Here is a 27,814-nt window from a genome sequence, read left to right on the forward strand (position 1 = left end):
ACTCAGAATTATTGCTCAACTCTGCATTCAATATATGTGTTGATTTTTGGTTTACTATTTGTGAACGTAGTGACAGCGTTCTAAATATTAAGTTTTAATCTTTTCTTTTTGAACGTACAATAACTATCATGTTTGTATTCATTCAGTAAATACAAATTACACGAAAAAAATAAGAAAATATGTGATTTATTTAATGATCAATATTACAAACATTGTGTACGTAGATAATGTCTCACATTAAAATTATACACATTGATAAACATTCAACTTGTATTTGATATACATGAGACATTGCAAAATATTTATCAATATGAAAACAATCAAATATATTTTAAATTCCATGGTGCACAAAAAAACTCCAGAAAATGACTAGTATATTGCACGTGTTATTATGTTACTTATATACATAACATCGTACATATTTATTAACATGATTATCAAAAGATTACGAGAATCATTAATCTCTTATAATGTGGTTTCTTTTAAAAACTAATTCTTAGCCAAAATAAAGCTTTGAAATTCAATTAAAAGTTACAACTTTTTATTTATCTAGTTTAAATGATTTTTTGCAGTAAGCTTTATAAACTAAACGATCATTGATTTTAAATACTAAATTAACACTATTAAATAACCAAAATCACAATAAATATCTATCTAAAAATATGGGTTATTACAACAATGGTTCTTCATGTCGGATTGTACAGCTAAATTTATGATATGGTACAAGAACATGGAAGTAAAAAAGGGCAAACTATGTCACCTCGCCAACGGAGATGAATGGAAATTTCTTGACAAGAAATATCCATCATTTTTTAAGGAGTTTCATAATGTTCGACTCAAATTGTCAAGTGACGATTTTAATTCATTAAAAAAATAGGGAAATTATGTGTATTGTATGTGGCAGGTTGTAGTCATTTGTATATAACCTCCTCCCTTCCATGTGTATAAAAAGACCCTTCATGTTCATGACTCTTCTAATTATGGGTCTGAATTCTTCAATAAAAGATCTCATGTATTTTTATGATAACTCTTTGGTGAATTATTAATTTTGTGGCAAAATGGAGTTGAAACTTATGATCAATCGCTAAAGCAAGATATCATTATCAATGCGACACTAATATGAAAAACAATTAATTTTCCCACTTTGGATATGCTAAGTTGATGGTCAACAAAAAGAAATATGTGTTGTTCGGTTTATGTGGACGATGTGAAAGGTTGAATATCCGATAAGTTCTGCTTGTATTTGAATATCCAAGAAATACATCCTCACTAGATTTTAGGACGAATTTTTTAAAGTAATCTTAGGTATTCAAAATAAAGCATTTACTTCCAAATACTTTAAAGTAACTTATCTTGGGTGTTTTATTAAAATAAAGCTTCCATAGAGTTTTCATTTTAATAGGTTATAATAATACTCAATTAAGAACATAGCAAGCTTTATTCAAAAAAAAAAAAGAACATAGCAAGCTGTTAACATAGTTTCGACCAAAAAATATTTAGGTCAACGATATTCGTTCAACATTGTCTTTGTCATTTCTTGCAACGTTCGATTCTTGCATTCAACTATCCCATTCGATTGAGGTGTATAAGGAAGAGAGAAGTTATCAGTGATACCACCGATTTCACGAAACTTATAAACTCGAAATTTTGAATTTTTTTTCCGTAAACCGTCCTTATATAAGTAATATACGTTTTTTGTTGAATTTATATTTCTGTAAGAATTTCATTCACGTGCAAGGTTGAAGTTAAAATAATTTACATAAAAGTTGAATATTCTTTATTCTATATTTTATAATTAAAATTCTTTTTAAATCATAAATAAGTTTTAACTTATTTTAAAATTATAAATAAATGAAATAAAATTAAAAATATGATGCAATAATATGTCGTATAAATAGATACAAACGTATCGATAGAAACAAGAACCGTCTCTTGGAGTTGAGGTCAAACCCAAACACCCAACACAACTACAACACATACACACGTAATCAAACATACTCACCGCTGTAATCCTCGTATTTAAATGCCCAATCTTACTAATCTATGTTTCTCCGATCTCTCGGCGGCGCCTGACGACGGCGATACTTTCCGGTGACTTGAATTATGAGGAGAAACCAAAACAATAATAAGAAAAAAAGCGAGAACAATATTAACAATAATAATGGATTTTTGCCTAATTCTTTTAAACTAATTTCTTCTTGTATCAAAACGGTGTCGTCTAATGTCAGGTCTGCTGCTAGCGCTTCTGTTGCTGGTTCTATTGCCGCTGACTCTGATCATCTCAAGAAAGACCAGGTCTATCCTTTTTTTTCTTCTGATCATCGACTTCGTTACTATTCGACTAATCGTTTAACTTAATAATTTTTAGATTATTGGCATCGACTTCGTTACTATTTACTATTCGACTAATCGTTTAACTTAATAATTTAAGATTATTGGCACTACTCGATAAGTTATGTTTATAATGTCTATGTTATGTTTATAATGTCTATGTGTATCTTTCTAACTCGAATAATTTTAGGAATCTCAGTAATACTCGTTGTGTATTCTATTTGGTTATATGTATATTTTAACTCGGAAATTTAAGAATGTTGGTAATACTCGATAAGTTATGTAAATATTTTTGGATTATTGGACTGAATGAATCTAGAATTTTGGTGATACTAGATAAGTTATGTGTATGAGATAATTTGCAGGAATCTTTGAACTCGAGAAATTTAGAGTTTTTGTAATACTCGATAAGTTATGTGTATTTTGTTTGTAGATGTTTGGATATTTTGTCGAATAAAATTTTGACTTTGTTTAATAGTTTTGTCGGAATGAAACTCTAAATCTTGGTCCTTTTTGTTTTTTTTAAGAAATATGGACCTAAAGAGCATGAATTGAAAAGTTGGCCCTTAATATCACTAAGAATGCTACTTTAACAGGAGTTATCTGAAAATTCAACTGCGTGTGCTGTTTTGTTCATTCATAAATAAAGAGAACTTGAGGGAAAAAACTGAAAACGCGTATTAAGAAAGCGTTTCTCATAAACGTGTGTATATGTCCCGTTTTATATACTGGTTGCTTGACTTAAAAAAATTAAAAGACAAACCGTGGGGTTGAACCCTTGACATGGCCGTGTACATGTTTCCCGTGTGCCAATACTGACCACTGATCCAACCTCAAAACTTGTAAGAATACATTAAAGTTAAATTAAGTAGTGTTTTCTTGTGCACAAAGGGCCAATTTTCAGATTGTGCGTTTTTTGGCATTTTAACGCTAAATAATACCAAAAAGGTCATTTCTCTGAAAATTACTATATCATATACCCTGCATAGGTGGAAAATGTTTTATTGCTGTTGTTTAATAGGGAAAGTGAATGTTTGCCTTTCTAATTCGACTCTTCTTATTGTTGATGCCTCGAAAAATTGTTGAGCTTGTATGTTGTTGTTTTTGTTGTTTTCCTTTTGATTGCGCTTAATTGCATTTATTGTTTTATGAAGTTGTAGGAATATTGTTTTTAAGGCATTTGTATTCCAAGAAAATGCATTTTGACCGATAACGACATAAAAGTAATGTATATAGGACATGAATTTTCTTAGATGGTATTTTGTAATTATTTCAATGACTCTTTAGCTGTATGTTAATATCATTGTCCCTCGTAATCGATCCAACTTTTGGGCTTCCAAATAGGGGTGTAAATTGTGACGTAAGTGATTAAAATTTACCAAGAATTTGAACATGGATGAATACAAAATAAAACTTCAAATATTAGACATCTCTTAGATTAGAAAGAATTGGGGACCTTGTTAATTATTAGAATCATGTTGTGTTCTACTTCGGTTCCCTATGTAAATACCTCTTGGTTACACTTACATACCTCTTGGTTACACTTAATTCGTAATATACAATGCCTCTCTGTTAAGTCAAAAGCGGATTTAGTATACATGTCTGAGTTACTTTGTCGTCTAGCCCAATGTTACCTGGAGTACTTCTTGTTTGGGTTTTAGAGCTGTACTTGGGTAAGAATGTGCTGATTTAGGTTTCTCTTGATGCTAAAAGTTACATTTTTCTATTGACGTGGAGATATAATAATAATGTTTACAGAAGATGTTTAGTTGCATGAGTTAGATTTTTAGATAATTTTCTAGGACTATGTTGCTTGAAATTGGGCGGTGTCAGACACGAAGTGGATCTGAGTGTAAGACTTGATGTTTCTCATTTTGGTGACATAATGTGTCTTATTAGACAATAGTATGAGACAGATCACACAGTTTGTCCCTTCCTTATTTGCTTATTTTAAAAGAAGTTTTATGTTTTATATTGAACATTTTCAACCAAATTATTTTTACTTCATACTTAACAGAAATTCCTAATCAAGCCATTGGTACTTAATGTAACTATGTTGTCTCAAGTTTATGCATATAGTATATGTAGAGATATTTCTTCCTTGTGCGATTGTTTTAAATAGATTCCTACATTTGACGCTTTCTGAGAAAATACAAGTACGTATTTCTGTCTTGTATTTAGAAACCTCTATAATTTTATATTATCACTTGTTTTGAAAGTTTCTCTCAGTTAAATGTCTATAGATATTAACGGCATGGATAGGGGAGGAAATATCGGACCCTACCTGAACCCGACTTGATTCGCAACCCGAGTTACTGAGAGAACCCCAAAAGTAATTAGATTGCGACCTGCTCAACCCGAAAGTGACCCAAAATGACCCGTTAGTAAAATATTTATTCCTTTACACTTTAGCATTTGATTTTATTTAATTCTTATGTAATTTTAGTTTAACCCAAAATTGACCCATTTATAAACACGAACTGAAACCCAAACCTCCCTCCCCTATGCATGGAGCTGGGATGTATCCTGCTAGTAGTTTGCAGTAAGGTCTAAAATAAATTCTAGTTAGTTCAGGAAAAAGATTTCCTGGGAATTGTGGATCCAAAATATTAAAACCATTTAATATATTTGGTTACTAGACTAGAATCTAATTTCTTAATGTTGGAAGGCCTTAGTATCTATCATCATCAATCCTGTATTTTAGGAGTCATATAATCTATAGCCATTGTACTGATTTAATGGCAGAGGTTCATGAAAACAGTCAGGTCTTTCTCTATGGTTTCTTTTATAGTATGAACAATAGTTTTGGACAGCTAAAGAAGTCTGCCTATCTGGAATTGACTGCCTACTTAAGTGTGAGCATTAAGATGCACAATTTTATGAATGATAAAGTAGAAGAAATTACAACATACTGTTTTAATTAGAAGTGCATGTAAGGTCAATAATTCCATTTTCATACCTCAGAAGACCAATTCAAGGAAAAGCTGCACAGGGATCCAGTTGCAGTAGAATTTCAGAATATATATGTTTACCTTGAGTAGTTGGTTTAAAAGATGCCTTCGTAGGTAAAGAGTCTGAACAAATTCCTGAAGCCTAGCTACGTAGTTTATTTAGAAATTAAAGCTGAGGAAAGTAAAAGGAGTGAACAAATTTGACTTCCAATAGTGTGCTGGCAAGTTCTAAAGGAGAGGGAGTTGAAGAGATATGGATGGAAACGAATGAAATCATTAAAAGGAGTGTGATGTTCAACCGTAGTTAATAAAATATTTTTTAGGGATTTTATTTACATCCCTTCTATCACATGTTTGGAGTGCAAGTGGAGGTCATTTTACTCCTTCTATGTCTGCTTCCCTTCTGAATTCTGATACTATAATTATTGGGAGCAGGGTTCCTTTTTCATCTGCTTTGGTCCCTATTAACAACTTGGAAGGGGCAGAAGCAGGGTGTTATGCTTGTACTTAGTTACTTAAGGCTTAATCTTTAGGTGCACATAATCACCTTTCTGCTTTCTTTATGTAAGGTACCAACATCATAAGATGCTTAAATATGTATCGAGTTTGATTTTAGATCTTGGCTTGTTCTCGTTTCCATTATTTGCTAAATTTGGTGATTATAAATTCCTTTTTTATTTAAAAACTGCCAATGTTCTTCCACAAATACTTACTTGAGGGCTATTTTTCTTTTTGACAGGTTTTATATGCTTGCTTTGATCGATTAGAACTTGGTCCTTCAGTAGGTAAAACTCTTCTGCTACTTGGCTACTCAAATGGATTTCAGGTTCTTGATTTTCAAGATGCTTCCAATGTCACTGAATTGGTTTCACGCCGAGACGATGCTGTCACGTTCTTGCAGATGCAACCAATTCCGGCAAAGTGTGATGGTCGTGAAGGATTCATAGATTCACATCCACTGCTCTTGGTTGTGGCAAGTGAAGAGATTAGAAGTTCAGGTTCTTTACAGAATGGCAGGGATGGTTCATTCAGGGATAATTACGAGCCTCATGTGGCAGCTGTTATGCAGTCCCCAACAGCTGTCCGATTTTACTCGTTAAGATCTCACAGTTATGTCCATGTTTTGAGATTCCGATCAGCAGTGTATGTAGTTAGATGTAGCTCAAAAATAGTGGCTGTTGGTCTGGCTGCACAAGTAAGCCTGTTCATTTAATTGTTCTATGATATTTTATTTGGCTGTGTTATAAGATACAAGTATTAGATGCTAAAATTTGTAAAATTAAGGTCTTGCCCTCCTTGCTGCTTACAATGCATTATCGATCATTAAAATGTGTGAAATTTTTACATCAAAATATTATCTCTAAAAGTGAATATTAAAATTACGTGTGAACTAAGATTTATTAAGTTTTCGGTGTTTGCTCAGATGAAGAACATTTGGCCTTAACAAAAACCTTTATTTTCCTTTGGTTTCATTTTCTCTTACTCTAGGGATTTTCCGTATGACCTGACCTTTATAGTCCAAATATTGTGTTGAAGGCCACTGTTTAATTTTTCCTAGCATTTCAAACTTGGTATCTGTTCGGTGCATGTATGTATTTAATTTTCATATGTTAAATTAGTCTACAACTGTTTCATTCATTCTGCAGATTTATTGTTTTGATGCTCTCACTCTTGAAAGTATGTTCAGTGTGCTCACTTATCCTGTCCCTCACCTGGGAGGCCAAGGACTTAGTGGAGTCGATATTGGCTACGGCCCCATGGCTGTTGGACCTAGATGGTTAGCATATGCTTCTAATAATCCATTATTATCAAACACGGGACGCTTAAGTCCTCAGAGCCTGAGTCCATCTCCAGGTGTTAGTCCTTCTAGTTCACCCAGCAATGGGAATCTGGTGGCTCGGTATGCAATGGAATCCAGTAAGCAATTAGCTACAGGGCTAATTAATTTAGGAGACATGGGGTACAGAACATGGTCGAAATACTGTCATGATCTTCTTCCTGATGGTTCTAGCTCTCCAGTGCCTTCGAGCTCGAGCTGGAAAGTAGGTCGAACTGCAGCTCATTCAAGTGATATAGATACTGCCGGAACTGTAAGTCCCACTCAACTTAAATATTCATCTTGTTGCAAATATTGTTAAGTACTTCCATGTTAAAACCTTCATCCATGAAGTTTAAATGTTGTTTTTTAAGCATAGTAAACCCTCATGCTCACAAATTCCCTACAGGAGATGAAACAGATTTTGCCTTAGATGAGGTTCTGTTTAGAGGCAGCAGTACCTGGACGCTTTATTGTTAAATTATTTGTTTTTTGCTTATTTTCAAAATTTTAGGAGTGTTCTGAACTTAAGTTTAATTTACAGGTTGTCATTAAGGATTTTGTGTCCAAGGTTGTTGTATCACAGTTTAGGGCGCACACCAGTCCTATATCTGCCCTTTGTTTTGACCCGAGTGGGACTCTTTTGGTTACTGCATCTATACATGGTAACAATATAAATATTTATCGAATCATGCCTTCCTGCTTACGAAATGGATCCGGAACTCATAGCCATGATTGGAATTCTTCCCATGTTCACCTTTACAAGCTCCATCGTGGCATAACATCGGCAGTAAGATTCTTCCATTGTTGAATCAATACCAATTTCTTGAACAATGTTGGTTTATATCGATGCTTTAAATTTATACTTTCGATTAATGCTTCAGGTGATTCAAGATATTTGTTTTAGTCCTTATAGTCAATGGATAGCTATTGTTTCATCCAGAGGGACTGGTCATATATTTTCTCTATCCCCTTTTGGAGGTGAGACTGGTCTTCAAATGCAAAAATATAATCTCAGTGGACCCACCTTATTGCCTGTTCTTTCTGTTCCGTGGTGGTCTACTTCATCATACATGCTAAAGCAGTCTTACTCTCCACCGCCCCCACCTATCATCCTTTCTGTGGTGAGCAGGATAAAGAATTCAGGTTGGCTTAGTTCTGTAAGCAATGCTGCTTCATCAGCTGCAGGAAAGCTTTCAGCTCCATCTGGCGTTGTTGCTGCCACTTTTCATAGTTCTGTCGGCAAGTTACAGTCCACGACCTTAAACGTAAATGCCTTGGAACATCTGATGGTTTATACTCCTTCCGGAAGTGTAGTTCAGTATGAACTGTTGCCTTATACGGGCGGAGATCAACTAGGTCAGGTACAAGACGAGGATTTAAAGGTGAAAGTTGGCCCTGTTCAATGGTGGGATGTCTGCCGAAGAGCAGATTGGCCTGAAAGAGAGGAATATGTAGGTGGAAGTATTCGTGCTAGGCAAGATGCTGGAGAGAAACTTATGGATGCTTCTGATTGTGAAGATGACGGTACTACAGTGAAGGATATGGTGAAACACCATGATCGTTTCCCTTGGTATCTTTCTAACGCGGAGGTGCAGATGAGATCTGGCAGATCACCAATTTGGCAAAAGTCTCAGGTAGATATTCAGGATAAATGCATGATGCTCTAACTTTTTATTGTTCATCTAGAATATTTTTAGTTTATATTTACATTTTAAATCCTTTTTACTTTGAATTAGGTTTATGTTTATGCTTTGAATCCTCCGTCATTTCAAAGAGAGAGACAGAGGTTATATCGTAATGATGGAGAAATTGAAATTGAAATGCTACCTGCCCGGGAGATTGTAATTAGGAGGAGGGAGCTGTTGCCCGTCACTGACCATTTCCACAGAATCCATCCTGAATGGGCTGAGAGAAGGTAAAGATGCATACATAAATGCTTAATTTGTAAAATTATTACCGAGTTAATAGACGTTAATGAAATAAACATTTGAGCCCACATTTGAAGTAGTGGGATATGCCTCAAAAATGACAATGAGTATAGTGCATATTTATACTGAGATACTTCTGTCTCTACGTTCTTATACCGACATTCTCCTAGACACCGTTTTCATACTCTATAGGCATTTTCAATACCTATCGATTTACCGTGGAGAGCCTTAAGAGGACATTGTAAACTGTTTTTTTAATGAAGAATTTAACAAATGTCAGATGGTTGCAACTTGAGAACTATTGTGGCAAAGAATATTTAAAGGCATTTATGTTACTGTTATTGTTAATAATCAATCATATATTTGTGCTTATCTTATATAAGTTTTACTACAAAAGGATAGGGAGAATTAGGGTGAGTAGGGGATACTAACAGGCAAATTCACCTATTCTGGACAACTTTGTTGTCATAAATCATGGCATCAATTGGCCAAGGGTAAATGGGTCCTGTCTAGTTAGACTATAGCATTAGTAGTTTACGTTACTATACCTTTTAGGGAAAACTGAAATTAAAGAAAGTTGGCAGTTAAATTTCTTACATGTAAATGGCATGCAATACAGTATTAAGTAATAATATTTTCAATTTTAATTGAATAATAGAACTTGAAAACTACATAGATGGTTAAATTTCGATATTACGTATTTTAAATAAATGGTTTTCCAAATTGTATCCGTAAATCTGGGCGCAATTGAGTGTTTCAAAATTGTGGGTTTCTTGTGAACATTCTCAAAAAAGAGGTAAAAACGTTTGGTATAATACAATAAAATTCAGTGTAAAAGGTTACCATATTTTTGAACTGATTAGTTATGTTTATTCAAATTCGTATTTCTAGTATTCAACGGGTACATAAATTACATCCATGTATTACTAGAATAGTAACATTTTCCTGGAGTTTTCCAATGTCTTTTAAATAGCTTTCGAGTAAATTTAATGGTATAATGTTTAATGCAATGTGTACGGATGATCTTTGTGATTATACCGTCTATAATGTCTTTAGAAACTGATTCAATTGGTATGTTTGGTTTTGTTTACTGGAAATGCATTCCACACAGATCTCCCTTCCACTTCTTTTTTCCATTACCTTTTATCTCCTCTTGAACGCTGTTCTCACTTCTTTTAATTCTCTATTAAATAATTGATTTCCTACATACCAATGAGCACCAATTTCTCCAAGCTCGAGTGACTTCTCTATGGTGTGCTACTGCATCTTTAAGAAGGGTGCTGTAAGGTTCTGATCTCTCGAGTGGTCACTAGAAAGTAGAAGCTGCTTGTATTGCCACTCTACTTGCTCTGTGAGCTTTGTGTTGACTTTTGACACAGATTAACAACAACTCTTTGCTATAAAATGATTTTTGTCTGATTGGGGACGCAATATTTTAATTCTAAGGACTTGCACCTTTTGCATTAATATCTATGATCTGTTTCGAGTCACTCTGATTTCAGAGAAGTTCTACCTTTTGTCAGTTACTGTTCTTTCTCTTTTCTTCTTTTCTTTCATTTGGAGTTAATTGCTCATTTGGAGTTAAATGATCTGGATGTATATCATTGGGTAATAGCTGTCATGATATAGTACAGTTATTTGATAGAGTGCAAGATGGAGTTTGCTGTATAAGATTTTCTGTTTAATTGGATAGTATTATAATGACACACACACACACAGAGATTGGATTTCTGTTAATTGGATAGTAGTATTATAATGACACACACACACATATATATATATATATAGAGAGAGAGAGCGAGAGAGAGAGAGAGAGAGCGAGAGAGAAATCCTCTGTTGGGCAATTTCGTTTATGGAGGTCTGGTTTAATAATTATTCAGTGGTATTATATGTGATCTATTTGAAAATTTTATATGTTTCAGTAGACGCATACAGTTTACGTCTCATATCTAGTGAACAGCTTTTATAATTTCTTTAATTGATCTATCATGTATTTATAACGTTTGTTTACGTCATATGGGGGAAATTTGGTTGCACAGAATTTTTGTCAACTTAAGTTATGTCTGTTCACAAGGAATATCAATTTGGGGATCATTATTATGTTCCCACATTTTCACTTTGATAAATCCTGTAACCGAAATGAATACAAAGTCATAACATATAGCCTCTATGATGAAACATGAATAAATAGTTGATATTCCCCGTATTAATCCATGAAGGCAAACATAACCTTGTACTTGCATTTGCATTTATATTTTCTATAGCATGCCATAAATTTGAAGCTCTCTAGACTTCTGCTTCATCACTTTTCTTACGAGATAAATGTAAATATATTTAATTGTAGTGTGTAGGTATTACATGTTGTCACTCTGTATTTGAGTTTTCAAGTATAATCGTGACGGATGATTTGTATAATCAAGTCTTCGTATTAAAATAATTTATTAAAAGATACAGTATTTCTGAAGTATGACCCATTTTCATCGGAGCATCTCTTGGGTTGATTCATTATTGTGGAAAGGTTCTGATATTCTCCAACATGTACTATGATTATTGAAATCAAGCACCTTAAATTTGATCCTTCCATAAATTCTTCTATTCTTGGAGGGGTAATAATATTGAAGTTCAGGATGTATTGATCTTTTCCTTTTGCTTTTTGTATAAAGCGGTACGGGAGATGTAGTTGAGTACTAATAACTTCAGGATGCATTTGCTTATCCTTATGGTTTTTGCAAGAACCGGGAGATGTTAACACAATATTATTCTAGTATCGATCCTCACTAGGGCTTTTAGATCATCAGCATGTTTGTAGATATTACCCATTATTGGCTTTCCTTCGTCCACCCGTAAATAACTCGGTGCTTTAAGTGAATTTTCTGAATTTTTTACTATACATGTGAATAGTGCATTTTATTGATGAATTCCTGCAGGGACCTCAGCAAAGGTAGATATCTACCTTCATCTTCTTCCAATGATGATGGTAAAGAGAAGTATTTGGATAATTCCCGCTCCCATGTGAAATCAGTGACATCTAGTTCAGTTGATAATTCAGACACTGGTATGCAATCTCCTGCATCTTGTTATATCCAAATTTATAGTTCAGTCTACCTTTAACTTCAATGTATTATACTTGATTGATCTTCAACCAGGGCTACCAAGTTTAGCAATGGGTCATTCAAAACAAGAGTATAGGACTACAATAAAATCTTATCCTTCCTTTGGCGCAATCTCATATGAGAATGATGTGGCTGAAGAGCCTAGTTCTCTGCCGAATCAGAACTACATTGGTGGGGTTGATGCCTTACTTTTTCCTGCGCTATCTACAAGTATACTCTCTGCCCATGAGGAAGATTATGTTAATAATTATACTAGCTATTCCAACAAGACTTCTTCATCTGTAGGAAATATTGCACAAGAGGTTCTTTCTTCGAGCAGTGTTGTGACGGGTGATGTTTCGAACACAAGCTCTAACCGTTCTGATCTAAGTATGAACATTCTTGACGAAGAGCTAGTGCATGAAGATATGCAGGACCAACTAGATTTTGGACTCTATTTTGAAGAAGGGTACTGTAAATCAAAAAACCTTGATCAAGGTAATGAATTAACTGAACATATAACTGATGTTGACAACAGCACTAGGCATTGTCACAAAGTGATTTCTGAGGAAGAAGCTGATAGTGATGACATGCTTGGAGGCGTATTTGCTTTTTCGGAGGAAGGTTTGTGGTTATAAGGACTTGCTCTGTTTATAGAACCTGAAGCTCCATTTATTGTCTTTTGATTTTGCTACACCCTAATGAACTTTACATTTGGTCTTTCTTGTGACAGGTTGATATGTATTGGCTTCTTGAAGCTGCATCTGTTCTACTACCCCTTAATTTGTGCTTGCTCTTTGTAGAAAGGTAATCTGTCTGATAAAAAATGCCAGCTATATTGCTTTCTGAAAAAGATGCTCAACTAATTGATGTGATCCGACACGTCCTTGTATAAAACCCAGCTAGCCGCAGGAAAAAAGAAAGTTAAAACAATCTTTAATCTTGTATAAACTAATTCTGTATAATCTTGTATAAACTTAGGATAGGATTATTTAATCCGTAGGACTAATTTTGATAGGATTAGTTATCCCCGGATTATTATCCCGGGATTATAATCCCATGAAACAAACATGGCCATAGTGTATATCACAAATTCTTGATCATTTGATTTCAGTGAACAGGTTCTTTGCCGTATAACAAAATTCAGTGTTTGTTATTGATAGTAAAAAAAAAAAAGTAAATAGCGAAAAGATGAAAAAGGAGCTTATTATGATGTATGATTCTTTAATCTACAAAATATCGGCTTTGCTTGCAAATATAGTAATCAAGTGTTCAAGGTTTATATTTTGTCTGTCAAAAATTGTAAATCATGTGATTGGTAGTGTGATAATTGGGGGTAAAATTAGCATATTATCAGCAATAACTAATACGATTGTGCATTGATGTGTATTGCCCCAAAATATAGTATGCGATTTGGTGGCAAGAGCCCACAAAGCTAAAGAAATGAAATCGAGAATAGGTAAGAGTAATAGATGAGCGTTTAGGTTGTCAAAATTGGGCCAGGTTTGTATTTAAAGTTCGAATGCTAAGAATGTGAAAGAAATATATGTATCATTGTGCGGCTGTTTGCGGTATCATTTTGTTAACTTATACGTGGTTCGACACCATTCCAAGTTCCCACTAACTAACTGTTTGGAAAAACATGAAATCAAACGTCTGTAGAACTTATATACTGAATATTCTAACTAATCACTAATTATTTGGGGAAACATGAAGTCAAACGTGTGTGGAACAATTATAAAGTGTAGTCAACCTAACATTCAATCTAACTTTTAAGGTTTTCTATTTAATATTCGCAACCACGATTATTTTTATTCTTGTTAATTAAGCTCAGTACCTCATCTATTTATCTCTAGTTAAAATTATATTATTTAATATTAACTAAATATTATTCCGTATATTTAGTAATGATGATACTATGATATTAATAAATTTGACCTTTTTTATCACTTTGAATTTATTATGTTGAAAATTAATTGATATTTTTGACCGGTATTGAAAATTAATTATACGTATTTGAGATCGAAAAAAACAGCAATAATACAGGCATTGCAAAATATGACGAGGTTGTTTCTCATATTACATTAATGTTTTAATTGTTTCCTTTTAATTTTTTTATTTTTATAATCAATATTTCAATAATTTTATTTTAAATTTTATATTCATGGACTAATACTATTATGCAAGATTTTTAATTTTGAAATTTTTTTTCTTGTTAAAATTAATTAAAAACATCACCAACTTATATTTAAAATTAACCAAATACCTAACTTATCTATTTGCCCAAAATATTAATGATTCATTGTCTATGTATTTTAAAATAATTTTATAAATATCGATATCGAATTGAACTTCGCCAAATATGTCGTAACATGGTCTTTAACCATATCCTGTTGAATATTGCAAACGAACAGAGCCGATATAACTTTTGTCATAACCGAACCGAACTTACACTACGTCATAATTGGAATATTGTAATGTCTAAATGCTGTTACAATAGGCCCGAAAAATGTTACATTAGGTCTATTGTAACATCAAGGGACATTACGTTTGCGAGCATTACAATAAATAACCTAATGTAACACTTTAATGATCTACCGTAACTGTGAAAAAAAACGTTACAATAGGCAAATAATATAATCCTATAATGCCCAAATGTAATGTAAAATGAGTGATACATTAGATTGAGCTTGATTGCATAAATGGGCCCCACAGGCTAGACCCACATGGCCCCCACATGTAACACTAGTGTTTTTACATAAGTAACACTAGAATATGTCTATTGTAACAGTCTGTTTCTTAGTTAGTTGTTCTATTTGCTGCTTCTTAGTTTATATATCACCAAGATTACAAAGTAATAAGATAAGATAATAAAATAAAAACTATAAAGTCTAATACTATGCTACTTCATTACTCTATTCCAGCATCTTTGAATATCTTCATAATAGCATGGAAATGGCAATGCTTTTTTGTTCTCTAAAACACAGTTGAATAGGCTTCCACATTCCATTTGCATACACTCGACGCATGTGACTGTGTTGTCACTGTCAACAGATATTTGAATTCTTTATCCGTCGGGTTCATGATCATCCGTCGAGTTCATGATCATCCGTCGGGTTGTCTAGTTGATCATCCGTCGAATGGCATTGTTGTTTATCCGTCGGGTAGCAATCTGGCACTTGACTTCATTTCATTTATGCAGGATTACAAGACATCATCTATGTACAATTAATCAACTTATTCTGCATATCTAGATAAAGTCAACATGACTTGAGTACTACTTACAGAATCTAAACAATGTGTATGCAGAAATGTGCTACAGACTTATTATTACATAAGCTACTCACTCGATGGATAATAAATCATCATCCGTCAGGACTATATTGAGTCATCCATCGGGACTATAATCCTTATCCGTCGAGTGCTATATTTTTCACTAAGTAAAATCTACCAAGGTGTTTTATTAATGAAATCATCAAGTTCATAACATATACACAACAATCTCTCCCAATTTATGTCTACAAGCCATAAATTAAGAGAAACTTGATGATAACAAAACAACCTAAAAATATAACTTTGAAAGTAGATAGATAAAACTGTACAAAGTTTAGCTCACAGTCATTTTCAAGGTGTTTTTCTAGCCTGAGCAGATTTATCTAGTTCCTTGAAGGTCTGGATGTCTTTCCAAACTTTCTGTTGTTTTCTTCTATCTAATTTTGGAGCTGTCTGTGGAATTCCAGTTCATCAGATTCTGAGAGATTTAGCTTTTCTTGCATCTCAAAGAGAGTCTCATTGCTAGAGATGCTCAATTGGTCTTCTAATCTGAAAAATCTTCCCACTCCTTTGTCATCCATGAACTCCATCAGCCAGTAGGGTCTCAGATGCACTCTTCTCCCTGTGTAAGGGATAATTAGAGTCTTTGAGAGTGCATCCTTAGCTCTAAAACTCCTCAGTTCTTCAATCTTCTTTAGAACCAATCTTCTTGTAGTTACATTGAACCCAAAGTTCTTCTTGAAAGATGAATAAACCTTAATCAGTACAGCTTGGCTTTCTTGAAGGATCCTGTGTAGTGACCATTGAATCTCCTTTTCTCCCTTGTACTTGAAAACTAGCCTTTCAGGTAGGTTTCTGTATGCATCAATCCCTCTCACTTCTTCTAGTTCATCTAGATAGAGATTTAGATTAGAGAATTCCTTGATGTCACATAAGTACATGTAATCTCCCTTATTGACTTTAGATTGAGCTTTGACTAAAGATTTGGATTTGAGAGGTGACAGCTTCACTTTCTTGACTGCTCTTGACTTTGTTCTCTTTGGCTTGCTAAGGATTGGCAAATTGAAGTCAGGAATTGGTAGGCTCTCCCAGTCTATTGGTTCATCCTTAGGCACAATAGGTTCACCATGAATGTTTCTGTAAGGATCCACCACCTTGATGTCTTCAAATACCACAATGGGTTTTGATGTTTGAGTTGTAGTTGAAGTGGATTCCTTAGAAAACTGATCCTTCAATTCCTTATCAACAAAATCCAGTTTCCTTTTGGTTCTTTTGGCCAAGTCCTTGTATCTTGGAGATTTCTTCTGTTCTGATTGAACTTGCTTCTGTGGATCTTGAGATTCAGTGATTTCAGATAGCTGAGAAGGAATCTGTTGTGTTGGTTTCATAGCTTGTAGCTTGGCCAAGATAGCAGCTTGCTCTTTCTTTTGCTTAGCCTCTTTGGCATCTAGAATAGCTTGCTTCTTTTCCTACTTCAATCTTGCCTTTTCTTCTCTCTTTGCTCGAGCAAATTGAGGGTGTCTAGCCACCACACAGATTTCTTTCCCATTCCTGAAAACTTTAGTAATTCTTCTCTTTAAAGCTGAATCAGCTGGATCCTTGTAGAAGGCAATTGACCTTGACAGGAGCTTCTTCTCATCAGGTTTAGGTGTCTCATACACTGTATACAAAGGGTTCTTTAATGATGATTTTGGATAGTTCACCCTTGGCTTCAGAATAATTTCATCATTTGGAGATTTGATGCAAGATGGTTGTCCTCTTTCCAGATAGTTCATGCTCATTTCATTCGCAGAGATCTGTTTGACTTCAGAGTGATGAATGGCTGACTTAACTGGCTCCTTTACTAGCCCAAATTTCCTTTGTATGTCCTCATCAATTTTCTCCCAGTTGATTGATTTCAACTGCTCCTTTTCAGCTGCTCTGATGTTGGCTGCTGCTGCATTGATCAGATCTATACTATCTGTTACTGGTGGCTTGGTGAAAGCAATTGTGGGCAAAATTAGTTTACTGATTTGAATTTGAAGCTTCTCCCCCTCACTTGGTCCTTTCTCCCCCTTTTTGTTATCATCAAGTTGAGTAGAGGAGGTTTGAGCAGCCACCAGTTTCTAAAGTAAATCTATCTGTTGGGTTTGATGAAGATGAATGGCTGTTGAGATGCTTCCATAACTAACATTCTTATGTCCAAAGCATCTATCTTTGCTGCAAGATCAGAATTTTTCCATAGTTGCCTCTTTATGTCAAGCATTGTGGCTTCTGGAAGTTTAGAATCCATTTTATCTGAAAGAGCCTTCTTCATCTCATCAATATCACCCTTGATGGTATTAACATCTCTAGCATATTGGAAGCCTTGAATCTGTTGCAGTTGCAAAGAAGCAAGATGTGCTTTAAGGAGCTTCTTGGTGTTGGCATTTGTAGTGGTTTAAAGAGCAGTATTTGTCTGATTGATTAGTTGAATCAGGGTTGTCTTGAAGTAGTGCTCATCACCGTGCTTTAAAAATGCCCATGATGGCATTCTTGATCTAGAACTTGAACCTACTTCTCTCCCCATATCCAATGCCTCTTCTTCACTATCTCCACCTTCATCACCAAAGAAATTTGCTGAACCACCAGTCTCATAATCCACATCACCAGCTATAGAAGGCAAAGCTGTGATGGCATCTTTAGCCCTTAGCATTGACTGAGTGGTATGCACTAGATTGAGCATCCTTTCTACATTGTCATTGCCATGTTCAGCTAGAAGTTGATAAGCTGGAACAGGGTGAGTAAATGCCTCAGCATCAAGGGAGGTGGAGTCTATAACAGCTTGAGTTTGCTGAGATAGTCCCTCCCTGTCTGCATCCTGGACATTCATTAACTCACTTACAATGACATCCATCCTTATAGCTCATGTACCTGCATTTCTCTCGTGTTCTCTCTTTTGTTGCATCAGGGTTTCACCCTGGCTCCCCACCCTCACACCCTCACCATCTAAGGTGGGACTCCTCTCACTTTCTTTTGCCAATCCTGAAGAAATGGATTGCATATTTTCACTCTTTTGCTCTCTTTTTTCCTGGAAGCAACCCAGACTCTCACTTATAGCACTCTCTGCCCTTAATCCTAAGAGTGACTGTACAACCACTAATTCTTCTGCACTAGAAATAAATGAAGTTTGAAGCTGTGCAGAGACACTCGACGGATGAGTAATATCCATCGGGTTAGTGGTTTTGCTATCCGACGGATAACTGCTGTTAAGCTTATCCGTCGGGATACAATCACTACTCGAAGGATGAGCAATATCCATCGAGAGAGTAAAAATGAATGAACTTGGAATAGAAACTATTGTGGACTCTGTGCTGATTGATGATATTTTGGGCACAGATGATTCAACAATTCCTGAAAGAATTGGCAAGTGAGCCAACAAATCATCTAAGAGATGATGCTCACTAGCATTAGATTTTGGCTTCCCCAACAAAGTTAAAGAAGGGAATCAGGAATTGATGTGTTGATCATATCCACATCCAAAGAGTTTGTGGGAGAATTTGGTGTGTGAGGTGCTTCTATTACTAGAGATTTTGGCTGTGACTCCACATTTATTGGAGCCACATCAAGCTGAATTTGAGAAGGTGCAGTGACTGAGTCTTTTGGACCAGTTTGCACAGTGTGTGTACCCTGTGCATCCCCAAGGGTTTTGGATTTCTTCTTTCTGGCATAAGTTTGGGGTGATCTAGTGTCCCTTACCCTCTTGGCCTGTGCTCTTGGTTGAGAGCTTTGTTCAATAGTTACATCCTTTTGGGATGATGCAACTAGAAATGAGCTTTTATCCTTTTTAAGCACTGCAATTTGTTGGAAAACTGCAGTGTGGCTAGGCTGGGAACCTGTTAGATATATTTGATAATGTCATGACTAATATGATTTATGTTTAGTTTTCAGATCTTACTTAAACAGGACAAATCAGTACTTAACTGAAATCAGCACTTATACTGAAGTAAGAACTTAAGTTATCAGTACTTAAGGTTCAGGAGATATTTATCAGAAGATAATATTAGGACTTAAATGAAACGTTCAGATAAGGAAGGCGGCTGATTGAAAGGAAAAGAAGATCAAGACAAACATAAGAAGAGATATGCATGAAGAAGGAATTCTATGAAGAATAGAATACTTGGAAGAAAAGATATCTGATTGATATATTTTAGGAAGCAGAATTATATTCCATATCAATTAGCGATTATCTTGTAACTGTGTAGTATATAAACACAGACATAGGGTTTACACTATAAGTGTTATCGTTATCGAGAATATTATTCATTGTAACCCTAGCAGCTTTCGTGATATTTGTTCATCACTGAGAGAGGACAGTTCCATACTGTAACAGAGTTTATTGCTTTGAATAAAGTCTGTTTTCTATTACTTGTGTTATTATAATTCGATTTGATTGTGCTATACACTGTATTCACCCCCCTCTGCAGTGTGTGTGACCTAACTAGTGGTATCAGAGCCTATCTGTTAACACACAAACAGTTTAAGATCCAAAAACAATCATGTCTGAAGCAGAAACTCCAACCAAGCCCACCAAAACTGAAGAACCACCAAAGACACAAATCCATAGTCGATATGAGACTATTAGAGTTCCCATATTGAAATCGTCTGAATATCCCATATGGAAGGTGAGGATGACTATGTTTCTGGAAGCTACAGATCCAAAATATCTTGACAGAATCAAGGAAGGACCTCACAATCCAACAAAGCTCGCTGTTGCAGTTGCAGGTGAAGCCGCAAAGTCTGTACCAAAGGAGAAGAGTGATTACAATGCTGAAGATATCGCTTCAATTTCTAAGGATGCGAAGGTACGACACTTGCTGCATAGTGCCATTGATAATGTAATGTCAAACAGGGTAATTAACTGCAAGACTGCAAAGGAAATATGGAATGCCCGGGAAACAAGATGTCAGGGAACTGATTCGATCAAGAAAAACAGGAAGACAATACTCACTCAAGAGTATGAACACTTTGAATCAAATCCAAATGAGTCATTGACTGATTTATATGACAGATTTGTCAAGCTCTCGAATGATTTGTCACTGGTTGATAAGGAATATGATCTTGAAGATTCAAACCTTAAATTCCTGTTAGCTCTTCCTGAAAGCTGGGATTTGAAGGCAACAACTATAAGAGACAACTATAATCTTGATGAAACGACTCTTGATGAAATTTATGGGATGCTCAAGACTCATGAACTTGAGATGGAACAAAGAAGCAAGAGGAAAGGAGGAAAGTCAAGGACAGTTGCTCTTAAGGCTGAAGAAGAATCTCCCAAGGCAGCTACCTCAAGGAAAGGCAAGGGTAAAGCTCTCTTCATAAAGTCTGATACTGAGTCATCAAGTTCTGATAGTGATGATGACTCAGAAACTGAAAGATTGCCTGAGATGGATGCTGATGAAGAGATGATGAAGCTGTGTGCTCTTATGGTGAAAGGAATCACGAAGATTGCATACAGGAAGTTCAGGAAGGGAAAGAAGTTTTTCAGGAGTGGTGCAAGTTCTGATAAGAAGAATTTCAGAAAATCTGAAGGCAAAGGAGGAAAGTCTGATAGAGGAGATTATACAAATGCCAAATGTTACAATTGTGGTGAGAAAGGCCACATATCTCCTGATTGCAAGAAAGTGAAGAGTGACAAAGGCAAGGCTCTTGTCACAAAGAAGAAAAGATGGACATACACCTCAGATTCTGAAATTGAGGAGAATTATGCCTTGATGGCAAATGCTGATATGGCAAGTGCTGAAAGCAGTTCTGAAGCTGCTGAGTTAAAGGTACCTCAAACTACTTATGCCTTTCATACTGATGATATTAATGAGTTGAGAAGATATCTTAAAACCATGTTCATTAGCTATAGAGACCAAACTTTAACATGTGAAAGATTAACTTCTGAAAATCTTGCTTGTAAAAAGAGGAATGATTATTTAGAAAAAGAGATAGTCATGTTCCATCAAACTCTTGAAAGATAGAGATGATGCTTTCTATGTTAGGGATGAAGTACTTAAAATGAATGAATCTCTAAAAGCTGAGTTAGAAAAGGAAAGAGAGATTATCAGGACTTGACTAACTCTGGCAGAACAACTCAGAATTTGTTAAGTAGTGAAAACTGGAAAGAGGGCTTAGGTTATGGAGATGATAAGAATGATAAAGGAACTGTAGATATTAAGCCTATAGTTGTTAAACAAAAGCCAAAGTTAAAACCTGTTAAGTTTGTAGCTGTAAAGTCTGATACTGAGAAATCAGACGTTAAAAAGGAATTAACTTCTGACAAAGTAAAACAGGAAAAGACAACTGAAGTAAACGTAGGCTTAATGACAAAGAAGCAGCTTAAGCATAAGCTGAAAGATGTTAAGAATGCAAACAAGGTAAAATCACCTAGGAAAAATAGGAATGGAAATGAAGGTGTGAATAAAAGCAATGATTATAAGCCTGTTCCTGATGCTCCTAGAAAAACGTATCATAACTGTGGAAGTTCTAACCATCTGGCTTCTTTTTGCAGGAAGAATAAGAACATAAACTCCTTACCTTCAAAGTCAGGAGTTAAGAGTCAGTCTGTTAGATATAAGCCACAAAATCCTTGTTTTCATTATGGTAGTTTATGACATTCCATTTATACTTGTAAGGAATATCATAGTCTGTACTATGATTATTATCAAATAAAACCTTCTTTAAAGAAAGTTAGCATTATTCCTTCTAGTGTAAGTTCTGATTCAAAGTCTGATAGTGTAAATTCTGATAAGAAAAATGTTAACATAAACTCTGATGCTAAATCCACCGCAAATGTTAATAAACTTAATAAGGCCAAAGGATCCAAGCAAGTCTGGGTCCTTAAAACTAATCATTAGTGGTCTTTGTGATTGCAGGGCAACAGGAAAAACATCCTAGTTCTGGACAGTGGATGTTCAGGACATATGACTGGAAATAAAGCCCTGCTATTAGACTTTGTGGAGAAGGCTGACCCAAGTGTTTCTTATGGAGATGGCAACATTGGAAAAATATTGGGATATGGCAATATCAATCTTGGGAATGTCATCATTAAAGAAGTAGCTCTAGTCTCAGGACTTAAACACAATCTGCTGAGTGTTAGTCAAATCTGTGACAGAGGTTATCATGTGGATTTCTTTGAAGAACACTGTGAAGTTGTAAGTAAATCTACAGGTAAAGTTGTTCTGAAAGGATACAGGCGTGGTAACATTTATGAAGCCAAGCTTTCAACAAGTACTGATGGTTCTGCAGTCTGTCTGATTAGTAGAGCATCAATTGAAGAAAGCTGGAACTGGCACAAGAAACTCTCTCATATAAATTTCAACAATATAAATGAATTAGTCAAGAAAGATCTTGTGAAAGGACTGCCAAAGTCAGTATTTGCTCCTGATGGCCTTTGTGATTCTTGTCAGAAGGCTAAACAAAGGAAATCTTCATTCAAGAGCAAGACTGAATCATCAATTCTTGAGCCTTATCACCTACTACATGTTGATCTATTTGGTCCTGTAAATGTCATATCTTTTGCAAAGAAGAAATATGCTATGGTCATAGGGGATGAGTTCACCAGATACACATGGGTGTATTTCTTGCACACAAAAAGTGAAACTGCATCTATCTTGATTGATCATGTCAGGCAACTGGATAAATTGGTCAAAGATTCTGTGAAGATTATAAAAAGTGATAATGACACTGAGTTCAAGAATTTGATAATGGAAGAGTTCTGCAAAAGCCATGGAATCAAGCAGGAATTTTTTGCTCCTGGAATTCCACAGCAAAATGGAGTTGTTGAAAGAAAGAATAGAACTCTTATTAAAGCTGCACGAACTATGCTTGATGAAGCAAAGCTTCCAACCTATTTCTAGGCTGAAGCTGTGCAGACTGCTTGTTTTACTCAAAATGCAACACTCATTAACAAGCATGGAAAGACACCATATAAGATGGTGAAGAAAAAGAAGCCAAATCTGAAATATTTTCATGTATTTGGATGCAAGTGTTTTGTTCTTAAGACTCATCCTGAACAACTATCGAAATTTGATCTAAAAGCTGATGAAGGAATCTTTGTTGGATATCCACTTTCCACAAAAGCCTTCAGAGTCTTTAACTTGAGAACAAGGGTGGTCATGGAATCTATCAATATCTCCTTTGATGATAAGAAAATTACTGGACTTGAAGATTTCAATGATCATGATCAGCTGAGATTTGAAAATAAAGACTTAAATTCTGATACTGAAAATCCTGACAGTCTAAATCCTGATATTGGAAACTCTGATGGATTAAGCTCTGATGTTATTGAAACTGTGGTGACTACGCCAAAGAAAGATGCACCTGTGCAAGGGGAGCATACTAAAGATGCAACCACATCTCAAGAAGTATCAGAACATACAACTGGCTCTTCAAGTTCTGATTCATCAAGTTCTGATAAGCCAAGTTCTGATAATTCTGAAAATTTAAATACTGAAGGATCCAACTCAGAGAGCATAGTTTCAAGGGGAGCATTAGAAGATGTTGATGAAGATGGCATGGATCATGGGGGAGCATCCAGTTCTAGAGAAAACCTTCCATCTGCAAAGAAGTGGATTAAATCACATACACCTGACTTAATAATTGGAAATCCTGATGCAGGTGTCAGAACTAGAACAGCTACTTCAAGTGAATGTCTTTACAATTCTTTTCTTTCTCAGACTGAACCAAAGAAAGTGGAAGAAGCTCTTCAAGATGCTGATTGGGTGCAAGCAATGCAGGAAGAGTTAAATGAATTTGAAAGAAACATAGTCCGGACCCTAGTGCCAAGACCAAAGAACAGATCTGTTGTTGGTACAAAGTGGGTATTCAGAAACAAAACTGATAGTGATGGCATAATTATATGGAATAAAGCAAGGTTGGTTGAAAAAGGATATTCTCAACAGGAGGGAATTGATTATGATGAAACATTTGCACCAGTTGCTAGATTGGAAGCCATAAAAATATTTTTGGCTTATGTTGCTCACAAAAAGTTTACTGTCTTTCAAATGGATGTGAAAAGTGCTTTTCTCAATGGAGAATTGGAGGAGGAAGTATATGTTGAACAACCTCCAGGCTTTGTCGATCCCAAATATCCAAATCATGTCTATAGGCTTGATAAAGCACTTTATGGCCTTAAGCAAGCTCCTAGAGCATGGTATGAGACTTTAGCTCAGTTTCTTCTGGAAAGTGGATTTAACAGAGGAACTATAGACAAAATACTGTTCTACCTCAACCATGGAAAGGACTTACTTCTGGTTCAGATTTATGTTGATGATATCATCTTTGGTTCTACAAATGACAGACTTTGCAAAAAGTTTGTCAAACTGATGCAGTCAAGATATCAAATGAGTATGATGGGAGAACTTAGCTATTTTCTGGGCCTTCAAGTCAAGCAGAATGAAGAAGGCACTTTTATTTTTCAGACCAAGTACACCAGAAACTTGCTGAAGAAATTTGGAATGCAAGATTGTTCAAGTGCATCCACTCCCATGGCCACTACAACAAAACTGGATAAGGATACTGGTAAATCAGTAGATATTACTGATTACAGAGGTATGATTGGCTCTCTACTCTATCTAACTGCTAGTAGACCTGATATCATGTATGCTACCTGTCTTTGTGCAAGATTTCAAGCAAATCCAAGAGAACCTCACTTAATAGATGTGAAAAGAATATTCAAGTATCTTAAGGGAACAGCTGATCTGGGATTGTGATATCCCATAGAATCAGATTTTAAACTAATAGGTTACTCAGATGCAGATTTTGTAGGTTGCAAAATTGACAGAAAGTGCACAAGTGGAAGCTGCCAATTTCTTGGAGGCAGATTGGTTTCTTGGTTTAGCAAGAAACAAAAGTCAATTTCTATATCAACTGCAGAAGCAGAATACATTGCTGCAGGAAGCTATTGTGCACAGATTCTTTGGATGAAGAATCAGTTACTGGATTATGGGTTAACATATTTTAAAATCCCTATTTACTGTGATAATCAAAGTGCTATTGCTATAACAGGTAATCCAGTTCAACACTCAATGACAAAGCATATCAACATTAGGTACCACTTCATAAGGGAACATGTGGATGAAGGTACAGTGGAATTGCACTTTGTTCCAACAGATCAACAACTAGAAGATATCTTCACAAAACCATTGTGTGAAGCTACTTTTACCAGATTGGTAAATGAACTTGGAATGGTTTCAGGTTCTTTCTCTAAATCTGCTTAGTTTTGTTCTGATACATCAGACTTTATGCTCAGTATTTACAGATATTACTCTCTTTGTGTATTCTGTGCCTAATTGAAAATTGCTTAAGTACTGATTGTTGTCTGATGTAAATTTCTAAACTTTGATAGTGAAATGACTATTTCTGTGACTATTCAATCCTATGAGGATAACTGTGCTAGATGCCGACCTAGTAGTCTTTAACATACTAGAGATCCCATGTTAGAAGTAATTATTTATATGGAAATCTATTGACACAAGCAAATTCTGATATTGAGCTTAGTCACGTTTACTTTGTCTATCTTATTACTAAGTCCAAAACTAGAATAATGCTTCTCATCTGTTAAGTTCTGATGTTAGTAAATCTGCTGAATGTACTAAGTGTTGATAAACCTCACTTATCAAAAGAAAAAGGAAAAGAAAAGGGAATAAAAATCAGGTACTCCTTTGAGATCTAGAGTAAAAATGTGGAAGGGACGACCCAAGTGCATTGCTGGTATTAAGTAATATGCATTAAGAAAAGCAAATAATTATTTTTCTTGGTGACTTTTCACACTCTATGATTACTGGAGAAATACTCTGATAATAGCATAAATTCTGATAAGCAGTCGTGACTCACTTACACTGAGAAGCCACTGTAAAATGGAATTTCAAAAGATGCATAAAATTAGCACAAAACAATTGAGGTGGACTCATGCATGAACTCATTCAATAGTAGGCTTCAGAATAATGACATATTTTAAGTAAAGTTCTTAGTTATGCCTTATTTCTAAGATGTACTGAAGTGAATCAGACTTTACTCTTTGTCTGATATTTAGCTTAATGCACACACTTACACTCCATATGAATGATAACAATTACTGTGGCGATCAATGTTGTTTTAGATGAATAGTTTATGTGTCAGCTTGCATAAATTCTGAGGACAGGTTCTGATGGAAGTTCTGGTGATTAAGTTCTGAAGAACCGAAATCAGAATTTGTGTGAAGAATTACAGAAATAGGCAGTCAACTTTTCGAGTTAAGAAATCATGTTCTGATGACTGTTAAGTTCTGATTTAAGTCTAAGTGCTTATATTAAATTCTGATTCTTTCCTTGACTTATTTGTGGTTAAAATCTGAAACAGTCTTATTTTAAATCAGAATATGTTTGGGTGGAATATTAACAGTCAATACAATTAGGGTTAGTGGTACACGTCCATGCACAGTAATATTTACTTGTTTCTTGTGCGCATTAAACCCTGTTTTACACTTCCAATGGCTGTTTTTATTCTCCTCAGTCTAGGGAGACGAGGTAGAATTAATTCTACCTGTCAGAATTAAATTTTCCTTGCGTCTCCTGGCATTCTATTGCCTATATAAACCAACACTTCACTCCAGTCAGTACATCTCTCATTTTCTCTCAAACTCTCAAGCTCTCAATCTCATCTATTTCTCTATCATCACAATCACGGTGAACTACAACTTAGCTCTAAACTATGATACTTTCTCTCTCACCATGAGCTGTCCAGAGTGGCAGCAGGAATGACATGTTACTGCTATTCCTGATAATGTTTGGGACTCTATTCCCCAAGAGGTTCTGACAGACCTCTTGTTCTTCTATATGGATTACCATCGCCATGTTGAGCGATTGGAAGAAGCACGGTTGGAAGCTCTTCGACAGCAGGTGCGAATCATTCATCTCGCTGTGCTGCTTGTAGAGAGTAGGAAGACGAAATAGGCCTTGTAGCTTAGGACACTCTTGTAATCTTGTGCTGTAATTTCAATTTCATGAATATATTCTCTTAATATATTAATGGAATTCTTATATTTTTGCAAGATGTTATCTCTGAGTTGTTTGAAATTCTGATGCATTTTTAAATCCTGATTTATCCATATTCTGATGACCATTTTATTACTGATACAAATCAAGTTCTGATCTGACGTGGCAGTACCTGATTCCTTGATTTATTTTTTGGTCATTCTCTCACCTGATGTTTTTTACAGAATATTGGTTTCGTAGTAAAAATGATTTAATAAGTGGGAACAATTTAAATTTTAAATTAAAACTGAATTTGATTAATGGGATTACTTGGTAAGTGGAACGGTTTTTCCTTGAAAAACTGTATGTGATAAGTAATGATTACTGTTTTCCCGTGCCCATTAATTATTTTTTACTGCTGTATGTCTGACAGGTGTCCAACGGTTACTTTTTTCTACCGTGTATA

General features: G+C 35.2%; 1 protein-coding gene across 3 annotated transcripts; it reads left to right on the top strand.

The window, feature by feature from the left end:
- The first annotated feature begins 1,928 nt into the window (after window positions 1-1,928).
- On the top strand, window positions 1,929-13,275 carry LOC141664229 (autophagy-related protein 18h-like). 3 transcript variants are annotated; one of them, XM_074470146.1, is made up of 10 exons: window positions 1,929-2,295; window positions 6,022-6,477; window positions 6,929-7,372; window positions 7,643-7,888; window positions 7,983-8,735; window positions 8,838-9,016; window positions 11,957-12,084; window positions 12,176-12,352; window positions 12,428-12,745; window positions 12,855-13,275. In XM_074470146.1, the coding sequence occupies exons 1-10, from the start codon at window positions 2,104-2,106 to the stop codon at window positions 12,857-12,859; spliced, it is 2,898 nt and encodes a 965-aa protein (XP_074326247.1). In that variant the 5' UTR covers window positions 1,929-2,103; the 3' UTR covers window positions 12,860-13,275. The 3 variants fall into 3 exon arrangements, with proteins under 3 accessions (XP_074326247.1, XP_074326242.1, XP_074326250.1); XM_074470149.1 differs by having other exon boundaries at window positions 2,206-2,295; window positions 6,022-6,067; window positions 6,184-6,477; window positions 12,176-12,745; XM_074470141.1 differs by having other exon boundaries at window positions 12,176-12,745.
- Window positions 13,276-27,814: the final 14,539 nt, after the last annotated feature.

This window comes from Apium graveolens, chromosome 1, assembly GCF_009905375.1.
Source record: "Apium graveolens cultivar Ventura chromosome 1, ASM990537v1, whole genome shotgun sequence".
Taxonomy (NCBI): domain Eukaryota; kingdom Viridiplantae; phylum Streptophyta; class Magnoliopsida; order Apiales; family Apiaceae; genus Apium; species Apium graveolens.